General features: G+C 46.0%; 2 protein-coding genes across 5 annotated transcripts; both read left to right on the plus strand.

Moving 5' to 3' along the window:
- Positions 1 to 2,186: 2,186 nt before the first annotated feature.
- On the plus strand, positions 2,187 to 9,806 carry Magoh (mago homolog, exon junction complex subunit). 2 transcript variants are annotated; one of them, XM_036177247.1, is made up of 5 exons: positions 2,187 to 2,352; positions 4,159 to 4,217; positions 6,735 to 6,845; positions 8,376 to 8,458; positions 9,566 to 9,806. In XM_036177247.1, exons 1-5 carry the CDS (start codon positions 2,265 to 2,267, stop codon positions 9,663 to 9,665), a joined length of 441 nt encoding a protein of 146 aa, XP_036033140.1. In that variant the 5' UTR covers positions 2,187 to 2,264; the 3' UTR covers positions 9,666 to 9,806. The 2 variants fall into 2 exon arrangements, with proteins under 2 accessions (XP_036033140.1, XP_036033141.1); XM_036177248.1 differs by lacking the exon at positions 2,187 to 2,352 and adding an exon at positions 3,678 to 3,865.
- Positions 9,807 to 11,423: 1,617 nt separating this feature from the next.
- Czib (CXXC motif containing zinc binding protein) lies at positions 11,424 to 20,636 on the plus strand. 3 transcript variants are annotated; one of them, XM_036180129.1, is made up of 8 exons: positions 11,424 to 11,791; positions 12,021 to 12,104; positions 13,411 to 13,467; positions 14,023 to 14,104; positions 14,266 to 14,297; positions 15,155 to 15,232; positions 17,625 to 17,690; positions 19,673 to 20,636. In XM_036180129.1, exons 1-8 carry the CDS (start codon positions 11,786 to 11,788, stop codon positions 19,748 to 19,750), a joined length of 483 nt encoding a protein of 160 aa, XP_036036022.1. In that variant the 5' UTR covers positions 11,424 to 11,785; the 3' UTR covers positions 19,751 to 20,636. The 3 variants fall into 3 exon arrangements, with proteins under 3 accessions (XP_036036022.1, XP_036036023.1, XP_036036024.1); XM_036180130.1 differs by lacking the exon at positions 13,411 to 13,467; XM_036180131.1 differs by lacking the exons at positions 12,021 to 12,104; positions 13,411 to 13,467 and having other exon boundaries at positions 11,426 to 11,791.
- Positions 20,637 to 20,714: the final 78 nt, after the last annotated feature.

Below are 20,714 nucleotides of genomic sequence, written 5' to 3' on the forward strand. Positions count from 1 at the left end.
TGCTTTAATGGGGGGATGTGTGAACTATCACTAATTAACTCCCTAATGTATAGCAAATGTTTTTCACAAATCATCCTAATCTTAGCAATAATCCTGTAAAATAATATTTTCAGTATTATCCACTCCCACTTTATAAAGAAATGGGTGAAGTAACTGCCCAAAGCCACAGTCCTTTTTAGTAGTCCTAAAGAACAATTGTTAATAAGTACTAAATTTAGGTAGTATCTCCTCCAGGAAGCAATCTCTTGTCTGTTTCGGTTAGATAACTCCACATTTCCATTATGATTTTTGTCTACTTGCAGCCCAATGTTTTCTGATCTGACATTTATTCTCATGCCACTGAGGTGACTTACAAAGGTCATCTAGGGCCTCCCTTATTCGAAATCTTGTAGACACCTCCAGTCTTTTTCTTCCTTGACCTCAGAGCAGTATTTAACACTAGGACACTCTTTCTGGAATACCCTTATTTTGGTTCTACACTATGTCTGGTTTTCTCCTTACAGCTTTGGCCACAGCTTAGTCTCCTTTGCTTACCCTTTACATTATGGTATTTCATTTCAAATCCACCCATTTTTCAACCTGCACAGGAGTCATCATCGTATGGCTACCCTCATGGATTACTTTAACAACTACCTATCTAATTGTATTATACTTCTGGTCTTTTGGTTTTCCAGTCTAGCTTACATGACAACCAAAGCAGTCTTTCTAAAATGCAGTCGGAGCTGGGCATGGTGATGGCATATGCCTTTAATACCAGTGCTCCAAAGGCAAAGTTGGGCAGGTATCTGTACTCAAGCCCAGTCTGGCCTACATAGTGAGTTCCTGGCCAGTGAGGGCTACATAGTGAGACCCTGTCTCAAAAAACAAAAACCAAGCAAAAACCAAACAGTGGTAGAGGAGGGAGTAGTGGGATGGCTCATTTGGTAAAGATGTGTGTCAGTCTTCCATAATGAGAACTTTTACTGTTTCGACCTATTCAACCTTAAAATTCCCACAGCCAGAAAACTTTCACAGAGGTCAACTTTGACTCTTCAAAATGACCTCTTGGGTGGTGGTCCCCATGTTTGACTCATCTAGTTTTTTGTTTTGTTTTGTGAGAGGGTAGACCAGGCTGGGCTTAAACTCACTGAGATCTGCCCCACTTTGCCTCTGAAGAGCTGGGATTAAAGGTATCTTTAATGCCTGGCCTGGGTATTTTTGGAGGCGACAATGCAAGATTCCATCAGCATGCAGCCAGGGCTAAGAATCACTGCTAGGCAAGGAGACTCGGAGTAGAAATCCAACATCCACTTTAACATCCACCTACAGCACCTATCCTAGACACCAGTGTGCCTGGAAAACAGGAGAAATGAAAGGCAGCTTGTGCATGAATGTGGCCCTCTGGAGGATGAGGTAGGAGGGTCACAAGTCCCACGTCAATCTGGACCATGTAGCAGTACCCTGCCTATAAATAAAATAAATGGCAGAAAGGGATGTTGGCAGTGTAGGCAACTTACAGGAAACGCTGTGGATTGGTGAAGCAGTCACTGGGAACAGTTTTCTTAAAAGATAGTTAAGTAAACTGGGCGGTGGTGGTTCACACCTTTAATCCCAGCACTCGGAAGGCAGAGGCAGGCGGATCTCTGAGTTCAAGGCCAACCTGGGCTACACAGACAGTTAGTTCCAGGACAGCCAGAGCCGTTAAACAGGGAAACCCTGTAAGACAGTTAAGTAAAGCGGACCTTTTCGAGACAGGGTCTTAGTATGCAGCCTGTACCCCCAAACTTGTGACCCCTCTGCGTTAAGCTCTGAGTGCTGGACCATTCACTACTACACTCCCCTCACAGCCAACTCCTGATTCGGACACTGCGGGTGGGCAAGGGGGCAGCGTGCTCAAAGACGGTGAGCCATTTTGCCCCATTTTAATGTGGAGACCACTCGGGCTCAGCGTGAATCGGCTCGTTCGACTCACTTGTGTCTTTACATTGCGGTTGAGCCTGACAGGACTCCAGCGCGCAGTGTTGGGCTTAAAACCTATAGGTAAGGGTCTCCGGACAACCGCCGAAGCTCAGGCCTTTACGGAAGCCCACCGACCTTGCAGAACACTTGGTCGGACCTCACGGCTAGGGGGCGGGGCCATCTCGTTCCCGCCTCCAGAGAGTGAAAACCTGTTAGCGGCGCGGTGGTTGACGTCACTTCCACGCGCCGCCAACGTCAGTATAGGGCGCAGATCCTGGTAGTGTGATCTGTTCCTAAAGTTCGGTCTCGATTGTCCCTTGTGAGCCATGGAGAGTGACTTTTACCTGCGTTACTACGTGGGTCACAAAGGCAAGTTCGGTCATGAGTTCCTGGAGTTTGAATTCCGACCTGACGGTAAGATCGGCCTCCCGCCTGCCGGGAGAGGGACCGGACCTGGGGGGAGGGCGGAGAAGCCGGGCTCCGGAATGTGGCCAAGTAAAGGAAGGGACCGAGACCGGCGCGCCTGGGGTGTGAAAGGCACATTCTTTTTTCGGCTTCACTGGTTCTTTCTGTCTATACGCTGGAGCTTCTCCTTAGTAACTTTTTAAAAAGCCAGATTGCTTACATTTCAACAAAGATTGAATGTTCCACCGGACTGTGTTCCACTCTGGGGACAGAGCAACGAAGATAAATTTCCCCGCTCGTGGAAAATGTGTCTCAGTCCTGGGAGAAGCCATAAACGGTGATCTATCGTGAGGAGTGATCAGAGAATAGCGTCGCCTTTAGAGAGCACTCTGAAGAATGGGTATTTGAATTGAGCCGTAATTGAAAAGGGATTAATTTGTGACGCTCAGGAAAAATAGCAAGTTCTAATGGAGTAGCAAGTGAACAACAACAGGTCATAGGACAGCAAAGAACCAGGCATGTTTCAGGTGGCCACTGTGATGACTGAAAGATAATAGAGAGTATCAGGGAGAATAGTAGGAGATGATGTTAGGTAGGAGCCTCACCATTTAGGTGTTTATAGGCCATGAATAAGTGCAGCAGGAAAACAACTTGAAACTTTTAAGAGAAGAGGTGTGATCAGTTCTTCAAAAAGTATGCTAGCTCTTGGACACAGAATAGGCAAGAGTGGTGGTGTCAGGACATAGAGATGGTGGTCCAGACTTGGATAAATAGGACTACAGATGTGGAGAAGACTTAGGATACTGTTGGAGACAGTTTGAATGTATCTGAGTGATAATATTTTGGGAAGTGTGATGCGGAAGCAAAGACAATTCTCCTCCTAAGATCTTTTCATTGTCAATTCATTTTCTATAAGATGGACAAGAAAATGTAGCAACAGGCCTATGTAATTAGATTACTGTAGTTCTCTGATGCTGTCAATGGCTTCCCTCTACCTTCCTGATAAAATTCAACTCCCTTACCTGAGTTCCTGCCTGCCTTTCCAGCGACAGCCCTATAACATCCCAAGCACTTTTTAGTTTTCAGTCTCTTTGATGTGAATTCTGTCCAAAACGCCATCTTGTCTTTTCTTGGTCCCTTAACCCACACATACACTGTACATTCTTCCCATGTCGCACCCACCACCCAAAGTCACTTTATGCATGAAACCTGCTCAGACCTTCAGCCAACATTTCCTGTTTTGTTGTTGTTGTTTGGTTTTTCGAAACAGGATTTCTCTGTATAGCTTTGGAGCCTGTCCTGGAATTCTCTCTGTAGACCAGGCTGGCCTCGGACTCACAGTGATACGCCTGGCTCTGCCTCCCAAGTGCTGGGATTAGATGTGCGCCACTTAAAAGTATGCAGAAATAGATCAGCGTCACAGGACCACATAGGGGTGTGTGTGTGTGTTCCTGTATGCAGCTTCCTACCGTTTTCAGAATACTTCACAACCCAGTTGAGCATCAGCACACTCTCTGTGTAGGTAAGTTAGCAATTGTAATTCCTGTTTACAGCTGAGATCATTGACTGCCAGAGTCATAGAAGAGCCTGCCTGTGTTCTTTTGCCATGTCCTGGTAGCTTTTGCCTGGTCTAGTTCAGTGTCAGGTGCATCCTCAGTTGTTCAGTAACTCTAAGTGGAGCCCTGAAAAGACTGCCATCGCAGCTGTGAAGCGGGTTGAAAAGTGGATAGAATTTAGACTAAGTTGATATTCTTAGTAGGCTGCTGATGCTTTGTTCATGTTTTGTACATTGCATTTGTTTTTCTGCCCCCACAGGAAAACTGCGCTATGCCAACAACAGCAATTACAAAAATGATGTCATGATCAGAAAAGAGGTATGATCCTTTCCTTCACCACAGCCTGGCCTTTGTTTGACATGGTTTATGCTCTCTAGTGGTAGTAATGAAAAATGAAGACTGGGGAGATAAGTACTTCTTCTTGTTCTTTTTCTTTGTTTGTTTTGTCTTTTTGTTTGTTTTTCAAGGGCTCTGTGTAGTCCTTGCTATCCTGAAACTCACTCTGTAGACCAGGCTGGCCTTGAACTCACAAAGATCTGCCTGCCTCTTCCTCCCAAGCTGGGATTGAAGGTGTGCTCCACCATCCCCAGCTAAACACTTATTTCTAAACAACTAGATGATTTCTCGGGTCTTTAAATTTGCAGGTTGTTTTTTTGTTTGTTTGGTTTTCATTTTTACAGTGCTGAATCAATAACTAGCAACTGAAATCTGTGTCTTGGTTTGAACCCTCAGTGTGCTCCATACTGACCATGTGACCTCAGACAAGTTCCCTGGCTGAACTTGTCTCTATTTTTTTCATCTGCAAAATGAGGGATAATAATACCTACTTTCCATTCCCAAGTGCTATATTTATTTAATTAAATATATTTACATTGTTTGACATAGTTCCTAGCACTTAGTCTAGGAAGACAGCATTGAGTTTGCTCCTGAAAGGGAAAGGGAACAAGGGAAAGTTGTTAAGTGCCTTGTGTATGTTTGGTTTTGTTTTTCAAGACAGGATTTCTTTGCATAGCCCTGGCTGTCCTGGAACTCCCTTTATAGACCAAGCTGGCCTCAAACTCAGATATTTGCCTGCCTCTGCCTCCCCTGGAAATAAGGCATGCACATACCACCTGGCATATATGTATCTTCTTAACCCTGATTATAAATACCCATGTGATAGAGTATTCTGCCATATTTACATATAGAAAAATGAAGGCCCAGATATTAAATCTGAGGCTTATAAAAGATACTGGCCAAAATTCAGGCATACTCATATCTCAGTAAAGTTCCATTCTCCTGTGATTTCTACCATACTATTAAGACTTCATCAAAGCCGGGCGGTGGTGGTGCACACCTTTAATCCCAGCACTCGGAAGGCAGAGCCAGGCGGATCTCTGTGACTTCGAGGCCAGCCTAGGCTACCAAGTGAGTTCCAGGAAAGGTGCAAAGCTACACAGAGAAACCCTGCCTTGAAAAACCAAAAAAAAAAAAAAAAAAAAAAAAGACTTCATCAAAACTACTGTTTCCTTTTCATCAATCACTCTATCACTCTTGAAAATACAGCAGTATGCCATCAGACCATTTAGCAGGTAGTTTTATGCCAAGTCAGCATCGTATCTTTTCTATTTAAGAATAACTAGGATGGAGCTGAGCGTGGGGCTCAGTTGATAGAGTGCTTGCCTTCATGAGACCCTAGGTTTGGTTCTTAGTACCACAGAAACTGGTTATGATAGTCCATGTCTGGAATCTCAGCCCTCGGAAGGTGGAAGCAAGAGCAGAAGTTGAAGATCATCCTTGGCTACATGAAACCCGTCTTTAAAAAGAAGCAGGATGTATTAGTCTTCATCCATCACTGTAACAACCTTTCTGACAGGCTATTGAAGGATTTATTGCTAGCAATGATGATACATGTCTGCAATTGCAGGACTTTGGAGGTGAAGGCAGGAAGGTCAGAAATTCAAGTCCAAGTTTGAAGCCAGTCTGAACTAAATGAGATGCTATCTCAAAAGCAAAGAAGAGATTATTTAGCTCATTGTTCTGGAAGTTCAAAATCCAAACATCACTTCAGGAGTAGGAGTATGTGTGTGGCCATGCAATGACCTCTCAAACCAGGGGAGTGAGACAGAAACAGACACTGGGGTCCCTCGGTTCCTCTGATGATAGGCTGCAGTTAACTAAAGGCCTTCTGTAATCCCTACCTCTTCAAGGTCCATACCACTTCCTTAGTACCACCCTCAGGACCAAACCTTTAAGTCACATAAAAGGGGTTAGGAAGGACACACTGAAATTGTATCCAAAGTAAAGGTGTATCTCAGCCCATACATACTGCTATATTAAAATACTTGAGAGGGTAATGTATAAAGAGTAGATTTACCTCTCAGTGAATTCCAGGACCTTGTCAGGTTTGATGTGCGGTGAAGACCCAGTCTATTCTAAGATGGTGTCTTATTGTTCTATCCTACAAAAACAAACTTTCTTCACATGACAAAGGAGTGAAAAGAGGGCCTGGTAATTCCCTTGAATCCTTCTGCCCTTGTGGCCTAATCATGTACTAAAAGTCTAGTCTCACACTGGGGGTTAAGTTTCAACCTAATTGGAGGGACACATTCAAATCACAGCAGAGAAAAGATTCGTGTGAACAGGATGTGAACAAGTAGCTGGGGAGCTGGGCGTTTGTCATTGGGTACTTTTGATCCTTACCCACCCTTTGTTTTGAGGTTTGAAAAGCAGATCTTGAGGATCGATCATTTTGTCTCCCATTACTTTCCAAGTTGGAATACTGTTGTGGTGTGGTGGTTTGAATGAGGGAACGGCCTCTGTAGACTCATGTACTTTATTTAAACTTGATTTTAGGCTTATGTACATAAAAGTGTGATGGAAGAGTTAAAGAGAATTATTGATGACAGTGAAATCACCAAAGAAGATGATGCTCTGTGGCCCCCTCCTGACCGAGTAGGCCGGCAGGTGAGTGCTTTATTAATTCCATGTTGGTGCTGGAAATGGAACCCACGTCCTCTGGAAGAGCAACTAGTGCTCTTAACCGCTGAGCCAGCTTTCCAGCCCTATATTACTATTTTGGTAACTAAAAAATAAAAGATAATTCTACCTTGACAGCTACTACTCTACTCCATACTTTTGGTTTCTCTGTTTCTCCTGTCTTGTATAGCCCCATATTTCTATCCTAAAGCCAGGGGGGTTCTTTCAAAATGTAAATTGTGCTGAACTTGTTGGCACATGCCTCTAACCTCAGTTCTTGGGAAACAGGCTGATGGGTCTTTGGCCAACCAAAGGTACATAGTGAAACCATCTCAAAAACAAAAACTCTTTTCCTTTAAGGAAAAGATTTGTAAATTTGACTTCATTAAACTTAAAACTTAAAAAGACATGTAGATAAAATTGAAAAGAGCCACAGACTGGATGAAGATACTTGGAAAATATATCTGACAAGGAGTTTCTCTACAGAATATATAAAGAACTATAAACCAATAAGAAGATAACCCAGGGGTCAAAATGTTGCGAAGGATATAAATAGACAGTTTATAGATTCAGATAGGAGCCAGTAAAGGTGGAAAAGTTTTACAGGTGCATTTGTAACCTGTGAAAAGTAGGACATCACAATTTTTAGAGCCTCAGCAAGGTCTTCAAAAGAATAGAAAGATTTCATACAGTGATGGCAGGAATGAAGTCTCAGTGTGGCCACGCTAGGAAGCCATTTGGATAGGAGCTGGCAGAGCTGAAAATACTTAATTTCAGTGGTACTGGGGACCTAACTCCAGGACTAGCACAGCTGTTTACCAGGGGCTCAGCTCCAAGATCTAGAACATTCTTGCCACATCATTCATAGTAATAAACATGAGGAACTTAAGTCTGCTCCGGTAAGGAAATGGCATGTTCCACACATTTAAATTGTTGAGTAGCTCAACATGGATAAATCTTAGAAACAATATTGAATGGAAAAAATATATATACATACCGGGTGTGGGCATTTATTTTTTTAAAGAATGCTGCTAAATCTAAAAAAGCAAGTGGGAAGAATCACACAAGTTTTAGGGGATCCCAGAGAATAAAGTGGGAGACAGGTATAACTTGTGGTTTTGTTTTTTTTAAGATGGGGATGGGGAGCAGCAAGATGGGCCAGTGGGTAAAGGCTCTTGCTGCTGCACCTGGCAGCTTGAGTTCAGTCTCCATAACCCACATGAAGGTGTAAGGAGAGAACTCCCATAAACTGTCTTCTGACCTCCATGAATATGCCCTGAGATTCGTGCCTACATGCGTACATATCACACACACACACACACACACACACACACACACACACACACACACACAGTAACTATTATTTTAAAAGAAGAAGAGGGGCTGTAGAGGTGGCTTGGTGGATAAAATACTTGTCATGCAAGCATGAGGACAGAGTTTGGATGAGCCCTTGTCCTGTGTGCTTCATTAATGATCAGTGCTGTCTTTTATTTATTTTTATTTTTTTAATGTTTCTAGGAGCTTGAAATCGTCATTGGCGATGAACACATTTCTTTTACCACATCAAAAATTGGTTCCCTTATTGATGTCAACCAGTCTAAGTAAGTATATATGACATTTATATCCAGTTATGTCTGGTGTTGGAGATTAAAAAGAAAATGTCAACCGAATGAGGCCAGCATAGAAAGATGTGGTGCAGACACAAGACAGAAGTCTTTATGGTCCCCCTCATTCACAGGGGGCTCCAGGTTACAGTTGTATTTCAGTATCATTGAGGGTTGGCTCCAGGAATTTTGGTACCAGAATCTTTGAATGCTCAATTCCCTTATATAAAATAGTGTCCCATTTTCACAGAACCTGTGTACTCTCCATATACTTTAAAGCCTCTTTATAAAACCAAATTCTGTATAAATAGTTGTTATATCATTTAGGAAATAACAGCAAGAAGAAAACATCTGAATATCTACACGATAGTTGGAAACCTCATAAACCTAACTGAATCCTCCATTCATGGCTGAACTCACAAATGCAGAGCTTATGGATTCAAGCCAATTGTGTTTTCAAAGGTTGCTTCTTTTACTTGTGGTTCGTTCAGTTAGTGGATCTCAGTGACACCGAGGAATGCATAGTAACAACCAAAGGAGAAAATAAAGTAAGACCAAACAAATGTTGGTCGACGAGTGAATAGCTTTCTCAGTGATAACTGTCCAAACTAGCCCATCTTAGTCTTGGTGAAAATCTTGTATCTAAATTTTAAAATTCATGTTGTCGTTGGTGTGAATTATAACACTGGGATGTGAATCTGTTTGCTATAAAGAATCCTGTTGGGTGCTGGGACTGTTCTTTGTTGCTTGTTTGTTTGCCGTACTGGGAAGGTACTGGGAATTGAACGTGGTTAGAGCCTGGCATGGTAGGCAAGTGCTCCACTGCTGACCTGGATTTCCAGCATTTCTAAAAAGCACAAGACAGAGTCTGTGCTAGAAATCATGATTCTCCCCCTTGATTTTATGTTTTTCACAGTAAAAACAGCATGCTTTACTCCATTTTAACAAGTGACTCTTTCCTTCTCAATGGACATTGCTTCCTCAAGGTTTTACTGCTGTAAATACCATCATAAGGAACATTTTGTAGTAGTCAGGGTTACTAATTTTTTTATTTGCCAGTTTTTCTCTGCTTCTTCAACATTCTTGTTTTCTTTTGTATTTTAGGGATCCAGAAGGCTTACGAGTATTTTATTATCTTGTCCAGGACCTGAAGTGTTTAGTCTTCAGTCTCATTGGATTACATTTCAAGATTAAACCCATCTAGATTGGATATTGTGGACATGGGGAGGGAGTTTTTAGTTACCATAATTAGGATTTTTTTTTTCTGTATATTGGGGCAATTTTTATAAACAATAAATGATGGTCTTTAATAAACGTAGTAATGTACTTTTTTGTTATTTTCCTATAGTAACGTACTTTTTCGTTATTTTTCTAAACATCTGAATGTGTGAATTATTTCTCATGTAAAATGCAACTTCCAGTGAGTGCCAGGGAGATGGTCCTGGCAGTAAAGCTTTAGCTGCATAAGCCTGACATGACAACCACCATCCACATCCCTGGGACCCACATGGGCCAGCCAGCAGCAGAGGACCCTGCCTCAACAAGGTGGAAGGCAAGAACTGACTCAGTTTCCACACCTGTGCTGTGGCATGCATGGGTGTGTGCTAGTGCACACACATATATTAAATACATTTTTTAATACAATGAGAGTTGGGAATCTCATTGGCAATATTCAAAAGAAATTCCAGGACAAATTACCTGGGTCTGGTTTTAACAAAGAGCCTCCCTTCCCTTTACTGCCCAGAAGACTTAGAACTAGGGATCAGTCTCCGAGTGCTAGGATTTCAGGCAGGTGCCATCACACCTAGTTCAATTTGGATTCTTAAATTCCAAGGGAAACAGAATCTGAATATTTACAAGACAAATCACTTGCTGGAGTTACAGTTCAGTAGGAAAGCATTTGTGAGGTCTTGGATTTTATCTCCAAGACAGACAAAATAATGCAATGTTTGACCCTACTGCATCATGATAAACTAATGTTGACACCATAAAGGAATTTGAACATTGGCTGTTGGATTTACATATAGTGTGTGTGTGTGTCAGACTAGGTTTTGCACATACTAAGCAAGCGTTCCACCACCAAGCCACATTTCACAGACGAGTACTGTTAGCTTCTTGGGCATGAAATTGCATTGTGTTGGGCTTCAATTTTTTTTTTTTTTTTTTTTTTTTTTTTTTACAGATCCTGTATTTCAGTGTGGAGGAAAACTTCAGCAGGTAGATTTGTAGATGCTTTCTCCTGCTGTTACATAAATTTCATGGCTTTAGGCAAATAGCTGGTTAGATTACACCAGAAGAAATGGGACTTGATAGGTTTCATGTCTGAAGGGATGTGATGAGCCTAAATACACATCCTTAGAGACAGTCCAACCTGAGACAAGGTCCCCAGACTTTTCATACTTCACTCTGCCTGCTGCTTCAAGTTAGGGATATCACTATCTTGACAAGTCAGGATGCAGACTATTGAGATACTATGAGGTCACTCTGGTCGTGTCAGAAAAAGGCCTTTAAAAAAAATGACACTTGAGCAAGTGGGGAGATGGCTTGGCGGGTAGGAGCACTTGTTGCTCTTGCAGAGTACCCCAATCCAGTTCCTAGCGTCCACATGGTGGCTCACAGCCATCTGTCACTAGGGGATCCGGTGCCCTCTTCTGGCCTCGGCGGGAGCTGCATGCACGTGGTGCACCCACATACAGACAGGCAAAACAAACACATAAAATTAAAACAAAGACGGGGTTATAAACGTGTCAAGTGGATGACATGTTTTCGAATGCTGACGCCCACGGCTCCTGCAGTGTCGGTAAAGAAATGATAGAGTAAGACCGTAGGGAAGAGCCAGCTGTTTTCAGATACAGGGGCCAGGAGGACGTGACAACAGCGTAGCCCTGCGGGAAAGATCGCAGCATCAGGTCCGGCAGGTAGATGGAGTGAGCAGTGTAGCGGGGGGCCACTACGCCAAATCTGCGAGGATGCAACGTAACCTGAGAAGACCCGGAACCACAGGGTAGTCAGGAGGCGGGAAGAAAACCGAGGGCCTAGAGCGGCCTAGCAGAGGTTTCGAGCCAGGATATCCGGCCTGCTTCGTGATGGCACAACCTGAGACTCAGGAGCGATCTCTGACATTAGCGAGTCCATGGATTCCAACGCGCCCACAAAGAAAAGCGCTACCCGGCGGGTCACGGTGAGGCAAACTGGAAGCATCCTACACCGCTCCTCGACGCCCCGATTCCCGCCCACCCTCACTGAGGCTGCGCGGGCGGTGCCTGCCTTTTACGACGGGCCGGAAAGCAGCAGTCGCAGCGGCATAACGTGGACCAGGCAGCTATGGGGGTAAGGGGAGGCGATTCGCCACCGGAGTGTCCGGTAGCCGAGTCAGAGGTGGGGTGGAGGCGGCGAGGACCTGAGAGCCGCGCGCGAGCTCACACCCGCAGGGAGGGAAGGGAGTGGGCTCGCGTGGAGGCCCGGGAGGCCGGGCTTGAGCGGGGCGGGGCGGAATGGGGCGGGGCCCGCGGCTGCGCAAGCGCGGCCATGCTTTCAGTCTGGCCCGCCCTCTTCTCAGAAAATCGCGCTGCAGCTCAAAGCCACGCTGGAGAACGTCACCAACCTTCGGCCAGTGGGCGAGGACTTCCGGTGGTACCTGAAGGTGCGGCGGAAGGCGGATCCCTCCTGGGAAAGGGCGGAGCATCGGGAGGCTGTGGGCGTTTTTAGGGCTCAAGGCCAAGCCGCTGTCTCAGTGCTGAACTGGGAGCGTTTCTGTTATGCCGGGTCCGAGGTAGTTATCCAGGCATAGAAGTAGGTTTTTCAGGCTGGAATTTTAGATCTTACTTTTATTAATTAGTAGTCTCATGTAATCTAGGCTGGCCTTGAGCTCTTCATGTAGCGGAGGATAACTTGGAACTTCTTGCCTTTCCCTTCCGTGTGCTGGGATTACAGATGTGCGTCCTCCTCCCACGGTGGACCTTTGTCCTTTTTCCCTGTAATCTAGGGCCGCAGGCTAGCACTCTCCAAATGTGCAATCTTCCCAGCTCTTGGTTTGTAAACAGACACTGAACAAAATGTTATTTGAGGGGACCTTGTGACTACTTAATATGGTGAATAAAACTCACCTTGTCTCTTTTGCTGGTATAACTTGTGAAAGGTGACCACCCTTGGTCTTCACAAAGTACTAGTAAGCCTGGTACAACCGGGTAGGTGCCCTGCCTTGTTCTCCTAGTCTGTCTCATCGACTTACATACCCATCCAAAGCCATGTCTTTCAGGAGCTCATAACTGATCGCTTTTCTTTACATTTAATCCCCTCGGTACTAGACAAGTGCTCTACCATTGCGTCCACAGCTCCCATTTCCAAATGTTTTGGAGCACGAGGTCCAGGGTTTATGTGAAAAATGAACTTCTTTGACTTGAAACAGAATAATGAAGGAGACAGGAAAGAGTAACAAAATGACGCATGCTTGACCCCAGCACTCTTAGGACCCTAAGCACGAAGCTCCTAGCCAGGCACGGTTGCTCGGGAGCCTGTGACTTGGATTCGCCAGCCAAATGATACACATTTTAGAGAAGGGTAGGGATGAAACAACTTGTTCTTGTCTGGAGATAAGTCTGCTCATGTCCTCATTGGGGCTGGTTGTAGGATGAGGTAAGAATCACCTAGAAGATAGGTTATTAGGCATAGTGGCGCTCACTCGGAGCCCCAGTACTCTGAAAGGAAAGGCAGGGAGATCTCAGGTTCAAAAATAGTTTGGTCTACACAGTGAGAACCTATCTAAAGTAAATAGATAGAAGGATGTGGTAGGTTGTGAGCCTGCTTTACACTGTACTTACCCTAACCATAGTGTCTTTCCAACTAAGGATGTGGTGGGTTGTGAGCCTGCTTTACACTGTACTTACCCTAACCATGGTGTCTTTCCAACTAAGCCAGCTGCTCAACTAATACTCCTTTTCTCCCCCAAGATGAAATGCGGCAACTGTGGTGAGATTTCAGAGAAGTGGCAGTATATCTGTCTGATGGTAATAATGTAAAAAATGTCCTCCACATACTTGGGGCATAGGTTTGGGGAAACTGGCCTTCATCTCTCTTTCCTTTGAACATCTTTCTTTTCCTCCTCCTCCTCTTCCTCCTCCTTTTCCTCCTCTTCCTCCTCCTCCTCCTCCTCCTCCTCCTCCTCCTCCTCCTCTTCTTCTTCTTCTTCTTCTTCTTCTCTCTCTCTCTCTCTCTCTCTCTCTCTCTTTCTTTTATGGTAGCTTGAGAGAGCAAGTACCAGTGTGGTCAGCACTGGGAACAACAGGCCTCTTTGGGATATGAGACAGAGTTCAAAATTAAGAGGGACCTTTTTTCTCAGTCACAGGAAGACTCCTTAGGGTGCTATCCCACCCCACCCCAGGTGTGCTGAGGGTTGAATCCATAGCTCTGGCACTGAGCTATCCCCAGCCCTTTTGTAACTTTCAGCAAGTGGCTCACTTCTGTGGTCTTGGTCTCTTCCACTGGGTAATAGGGATGAGATCTCTTTGGGATCTTTGCATCAAACTGTTACATGACTAGAGATTATGTTTGTTTCTTGTCAGGACAGTGTGGCGCTGAAAGGAGGCCGTGGCAGTGCCTCCATGGTCCAGAAGTGCAAACTGTGTGCTCGGGAAAACTCCATTGGTAGGTCAGGCAATGACTCCAGGTTCTTCCAGGCTGACTGGAAGCAGACTCATGTTGTCCAGGGGTGGACTTGGGCCCGAAGTACTAAAACCTGGGCAGCTCACTCTTTTTCCCTGAGTGGAGCGTGGGTTTAGAGTCAACTTTTCCTTTCTGTATTTCAGATATTTTGAGCAGCACCATCAAGTCTTATAATGTAAGTTTCCTGCTGTAGTGATGGGGTGGTCGGATTAAATCTGAACTGGTGGCTAGGAGGAGTGGTTCAAGAGTAGCTGCATCAGAGAGCCAGCCACAGGGCACTGTCCCGTGTCCTTACCTCTTCTTTTGTTGTGAAACTAGGTCTCCCTAGGTAGCTCAGGCTTGGCTCAAACTCCTCCTACTCCTGTATCAGCCTCCTGAAAGCTGAGGTTACACGCACTTGACACCAGCCCTCTTATTAACTCTTTAATGCACTTAGTTGTTCATTTGCTCAGTCCATCTTTTGTCCACACACTGGGTGATGGTGCAGTGTTTTTCTGAAAGTACAGTGGGTTGAAAATTTGGGCATGGTGCTGGGTAGTCATTGAGCCCATGGGTGAAGTCGGCATGGATTTCCTGGCTACCCACCTCCCAAGAGGTACCTGCTACAGTCACCCAGCTCTTGTCCTCATGGTTAGCAAAAGGCAATGGTGTGCTTACTAGGACCATACAGATGGTCTGGAGCCTTTGTAACATAACTTTCTTGTTTGTCTTTTTGGTGCTAATTATTTACCATTCATTGAACATAGTGTTGGGGCCTATGATTGGCTCCTTCTGCATGATTCAGGTTTTCCTCAGCTCCATTGACAAGCAGGAAGGCTGACCCAAGGATCCTTACTCCTCTGCAGAAGCTGTGTCTTCAAAAGGTCCTCCGGGAGTAGTGCCCAAGACAGGCTTCTTTTAAAGGGCTCAGTTGTTCTGGGTCCCATCCGAGCCTCCTGGGTGCAGTCAGGGCCCATGCGGCAGAAAGGACAGAAGGCATGGGGTCTCCCGGATACTCATTGGGCCTGCCTCCTCAATACACTTCCTTTCTAGGCTGAAGACAATGAGAAGTTCAAGACAATAGTAGAGTTTGAGTGTCGAGGCCTTGAACCGGTTGACTTCCAGCCCCAGGTATGTATTTGTAAGAGGCTGTTGGGGAAGGGAATGTAGTACAGAACTTTGCTTCTTACAGAGACTATGAAATAGGAATTCTCCATCCTGCTTTTCCCTTCAATGCTCTAGCACTGAGCTACAACACAAACCATGGATTCTATGATTAGTAATTGTCACTTATTAAATGCCTGCTGTATGCTGTGTTCTGTGCCTGTAACCTTTACATGTTACTTCATTTCATCCTTACTGTAACCCTGTGGAGTGATTCATCCTACTTCATACGAGGGAACTTCAAAGATTGTGCACATCTCAGGGTTTTTATTGCTGTGAAGAAAAAACATGACCATAGCAACTCTTATAAAAGAAAACATTTAATTGGGGCTTGGTTATAGTTTCAGAGGTTCAGTCCATTATCATCATGGCAGGGAACATGGTGACATGCAGGCAGATGTGCTGGAAGAGCTTGCAGGCACAGGAAGTCGAACTGACCCCCCTGGACAGTGTCCTGAGCATAAGAAACCTCAAAGCTCACCCCCACAGTGACACACTTCTGCTGTGGATATCATTCTGCATGTTGAATGTGTTGCTCTGATTGATTGGTAAATAAAACGCTGATTGGCCAGTAGACAGGCAGGAAGTAATAGTGTAGGCAGGATAAGGAGAGAGGAGAATTCTGGGACAGGAAGGCTGAGTCAAAAGTTGCCAGCCAGACACAGAGGAAGCAAGATGTAAAGTCACCCGCAAGCCATGTGGCAACTTATAGATTAATAGAAATGGGTTAATTTAAGATGTAAGAACAGATAGCAAGAAATCTGCCACAGCCATACAGTTTATAAGTAATAAAAGTCTCTGTGTGTTTACTTGGGTCCAAGTGGCCGGCCTCAGGGCCACAGGAGCTGGACAGAACCAGGAAAACTTTAGCTACACACTCCCCTAACAAGGCCACACCCACTAATAGTGCCACTCCCTGTGAGACTATGGGAGCCAAATACATTCAAACTGCCACAGTGCAGCCTGCCAGAGCCCACAGTTAGTAAGCAGAGGGCTGAAAATTGAACCCAGTCTGTCTGACTCTTACAGTCAGTACTCACCCCTTTATTTGTGCACTTTTACCTCATAGTAGATCTGAGGGGTAAGTTTAAAAAGATGATATTGGCATCCCCATATCATTTAAAAAAAAAAAAAAAAAGGATCCTCAGTCATACATTGAGTTTAAGGCCAGCCTGGAATCCATGAGACCCTGTCTCAAGAACACACAAACAAACAAAAAAACCCTAGATTCAAAGCCAGTTATAATGGTGCCCACCTTTAATCCCAGCACTCAGGAGGCTGAGGCAGGTGGACTTCTGTGAGTTTGACAACAACCTGGTCTCCATAAGGAGTTCTAGGACAGCCAGACTATGTAGAGAGACCCTAGCTTAAAGAAACAAAACAAAACAAAAACAAAAACAAAAACTAAGGTTCACAGAGAGGAGTGGAGTGTGGAGTATGTACCCAGGTCCTTCAACAGACAGGGGTGATGGAGAATGTACCCCATCTGATTGAGGTGAGCCCAAATGTATAGAGAAGATAGCTGAGGCTGGACATGGCCACACACCTTTACCCCAGCACTTGGGGGGCAGAGGCAGGGGCATCTCTGTGAGCTCAAAACCACCCTGGTTTTCATAGTAAGTTCCAGGTCAACAAGAGCTACATAGTAAGACCTGCCTATTGGTGAAATTATTAAGGCCACTCCACGTAGTTAAAAGGGAGGTTTATTTTGTGGGGTAACTTACAAATGAAGGGGTAGGTAGGTTGTAGGGTCTGACAAAGGTATGGCGCAGTCCGGTGGTGTTCTCTGGAGAACTCTGCTCAGTCTACCTCCAACGTCCAGGGTCCAGCACCAAAGAGATCCCTTGCATCTCCATCCTGGGTCTTCAGCGTCCTCCCTCAGCCCCGCCTTGTGGGCGTGACCATTACCGAAGCCTCAATGGGGGTTGGAACTTCCAGGCCAAGGCTGGAATAGCTACCCAGGACACCTGCCCCAAAAGAGAAAGAAGGAAAGGGAAGAAAGGAGAAAAAAGAAGAGAGAGGGAAGTAGGCAAGCAGGCCGGTGAGCTGTCCTGAATTTAAGGTCCTGCCTCAGCTTCCCTGGGTGATGAGATGTGAGCAAAGCAAGCCCTTCCTCTCTCAAGTTGCCTTTGGATCCTGGTGCTTACCACAGCAACAGAAAGAGACCCAGGCAGTCTTCTAGGCCAGGGCTGTAATTTAGACACACCACGGCAGTGCCGAGTCACTTGGAAACCCGAGTCTTTCAGGAGCAGCTGCTACACTGCTTCATCTCGAAGGCTTTGCTAGAAAGACCAGCCCTGGGCCAGTCTTCACCGGTGCTGTCTCTCCCCAGCCTCACTCTGTTTTCCTCTCCCTGCAGGCTGGGTTTGCTGCCGAAGGTGTGGAGTCAGGGACAGTCTTCAGTGACATTAATCTACAAGAAAAGGTGAGACCTGGGGATCCTGCAAGGTGCTGTGGTACCCAATGGGAATTATCTTTTTGTGAACAGGGCTTATCAGTGGAGCGCTAGCTCTGAATTTTTGTGCTTTTCGTTAGTGATTCTGCTATTTAAGTGGCCATAAGTGTAGTGCCGAAGTGCGGTCTCGCGTGTACATGCAGGAAGGCTGAGTGTGCCTGAATGGAAAGTACGCAGCAGATAAGCTTCATTCAGGCTCGAGTTACAGTGCTGGTGCCTGTGAACTACACAGTAAATATGCTACTCTTAAACACACAAAACAGGTATTTCCTTCACCAGTTAGTGAAAATCTTGTCACAGACGCTCATGAGACGCTAACCCCATGTCCCCTGGGGCAGCAGCTGAAGTGTCTGTAGTGATCACCTGCAGCCGTTCAACCCTGCAGACAGACGAGTCTTGTTCCAGCTGTGAAGGGCACCAGCTCGTTGTACTTGCATGGCCCCTTGTAACCACAGTAGGGGCGTCCTGTGCCCTGCCTTGCGTTGGTTTCGGTGCTGAGCATGTTTCCATGTGCCCTGCCTTGCGTTGGTTTCGGTGCTAAGCATGTTTCCATGTGCCCTGCCTTGCGTAGGTTTCTGTGCTGAGCATGTTTCCATGTGCCCTGCCTTGCGTTGGTTTCGGTGCTGAGCATGTTTCCATGTGCCCTGCCTTGCGTTGGTTTCGGTGCTAAGCATGTTTCCATGTGCCCTGCCTTGCGTTGGTTTCGGTGCTGAGCATGTTTCCATGTGCCCTGCCTTGCGTAGGTTTCTGTGCTGAGCATGTTTCCATGTGCCCTGCCTTGCGTTGGTTTCGGTGCTGAGCATGTTTCCATGTGCCCTGCCTTGCGTTGGTTTCGGTGCTAAGCATGTTTCCATGTGCCCTGCCTTGCGTTGGTTTCGGTGCTGAGCATGTTTCCATGTGCCCTGCCTTGCGTTGGTTTCGGTGCTGAGCATGTTTTCCATGTGCCCTGCCTTGCGTTGGTTTCGGTGCTGAGCATGTTTCCATGTGCCCTGCCTTGCGTTGGTTTCGGTGCTGAGCATGTTTCCATGTGCCCTGCCTTGCGTTGGTTTCGGTGCTGAGCATGTTTCCATGTGCCCTGCCTTGCGTTGGTTTCGGTGCTGAGCATGTTTCCATGTGCCCTGCCTTGCGTTGGTTTCGGTGCTGAGCATGTTTCCATGTGCCCTGCCTTGCGTTGGTTTCGGTGCTAAGCATGTTTCCATGTGCCCTGCCTTGCGTTGGTTTCGGTGCTGAGCATGTTTCCATGTGCCCTGCCTTGCGTTGGTTTCGGTGCTAAGCATGTTTCCATGTGCCCTGCCTTGCGTAGGTTTCGGTGCTGAGCATGTTTCCATGTGTCTACTTTCTTTCTTCCAGCACTCACGCTCAAGTCTCTTTTCTCCTTTAAATAAAGGACTGAACTCAAAAGCCTGGCAGTGGTGGCCCACACTTTTAATCCCAGCAGTCAGGAGGCAGAGGCAGGTGGATCTCTGAGTTAGAGGCCAGGCTAGTCTACAGAGCGAGTTCCAGGACAGCTAGCTAGGGCAACACAGAAAAACTCTGTCTAGAAAAACCAAAATAAAGCCAAGTGGCAGTGGTGCATGCCTTTAATCCCAGCACCCAGGAGGCAGAGGCAGGTGGATCTTTGTGAGTTTGAGGCTAGCCTGGTCTACAGAATGAATTCCAGGACAGGCTCCAAAGCTACACAGAGAAACCCTGTCTCGAAAAACCAAAAACAAATGAAAGAAGGAAAGAAGGAAGGAAGGAGAAAGAAAAAGAAGGAGAGGGTAGAACTGAGGCTTGGGGAAGTGACATGACCAGCCTGCTTACAAGACTGAGAGATGGAGTTCAGGCCTGAGCTGTCTGCTCCATGACTCGCTGAGTCAGAGCCTGCATTGGGCTTTGGAACTCCTGGTTCTCCACTGTCCACACTGCCCCATTCTGCCTTGAGAGGCTAATGCCGCCTTCTTATTTCATAGGACTGGACAGACTATGACGAGAAGGCTCAGGAGTCCGTGGGGATCTTCGAGGTCAGCCATCAGTTTGTGAAGTGCTGAACTGTCTTCTTACAAACTTGCCCGTAAGAACTGAGAGAGAGTGCCCTGAGCAGAAATCCCATGGGGCTTCTCCTCTTCTCATCTCCTAGCACCTGCACCAAGCCCCCACAGTCCACAAGCTGAGGTCTGTCATGGTTCTAAGTCCCACCAATAAAGCCCTGTTGGTGTGTGGAGGTGGTGTGTGTGATACTCCCTCCACAAATTAGAAGGGACTCTGGAGGTCTTTGCTTTCCAATTCCTGCTCTGCACCTGATCCAGTTTGCAAAACACACAGGAATGCACAGCTTATAAAGGCTCTCCAGCTCTTGGGAAATAGGCAGGTCAACCTTCAGGATCAAAGGCGTGAAGGCCAATGGCACCAAGGGCAGAGAAGCCCGTGGAATGATGCTGTGAGCCCAGCAGCTCCCAACTAACACACCCCCTGATCACCATGCCTCTCTCTAGTAAACCAAGGCATCTGTTAGCTGCTCACTTCACCCCAGACCTCCCTGGAGACCAGCAGCCCACTTCTAGCTCCCCATTGCTGCTAGTGGCGAGTCTGTTCGTTTGCTGTGACAGAGGACTTCCTGTCAGAGTCAACATGGAAGTACTTCCTCGTGTGGAGTCCTCCTGTGGCCCTTGAAGCATGGTTCGCTGGTCCTGGCTTATCCCTGTGGCCATACTGTATGCTCTGCTTCCAGACAAATCTTGGGAGTGAAGACAGCATTCATGGCCTGCTAAGTCGCATGGAACTAGATCCCCACACAACAGAGTGGGTCAGTGCAGTACTAGGCCATGGGGACACTTGTACCTTCATACTTGGGAACCCACCATTTGGAAAACCTGTTACCCAGACTGTATTTCTCCAATATTCTGCCAAAGCAAAAACAAAGATTTTATTTTTTAATTATGTATACTTGTGTGTATTTATGTGCAGGTATGTGGGTGTGAGTACAGGTGCCTTCAGAGACCAGAAGAGGATGTC

Source organism: Onychomys torridus, chromosome 2 (genome assembly GCF_903995425.1).
Source record: "Onychomys torridus chromosome 2, mOncTor1.1, whole genome shotgun sequence".
NCBI classification, from domain to species: domain Eukaryota; kingdom Metazoa; phylum Chordata; class Mammalia; order Rodentia; family Cricetidae; genus Onychomys; species Onychomys torridus.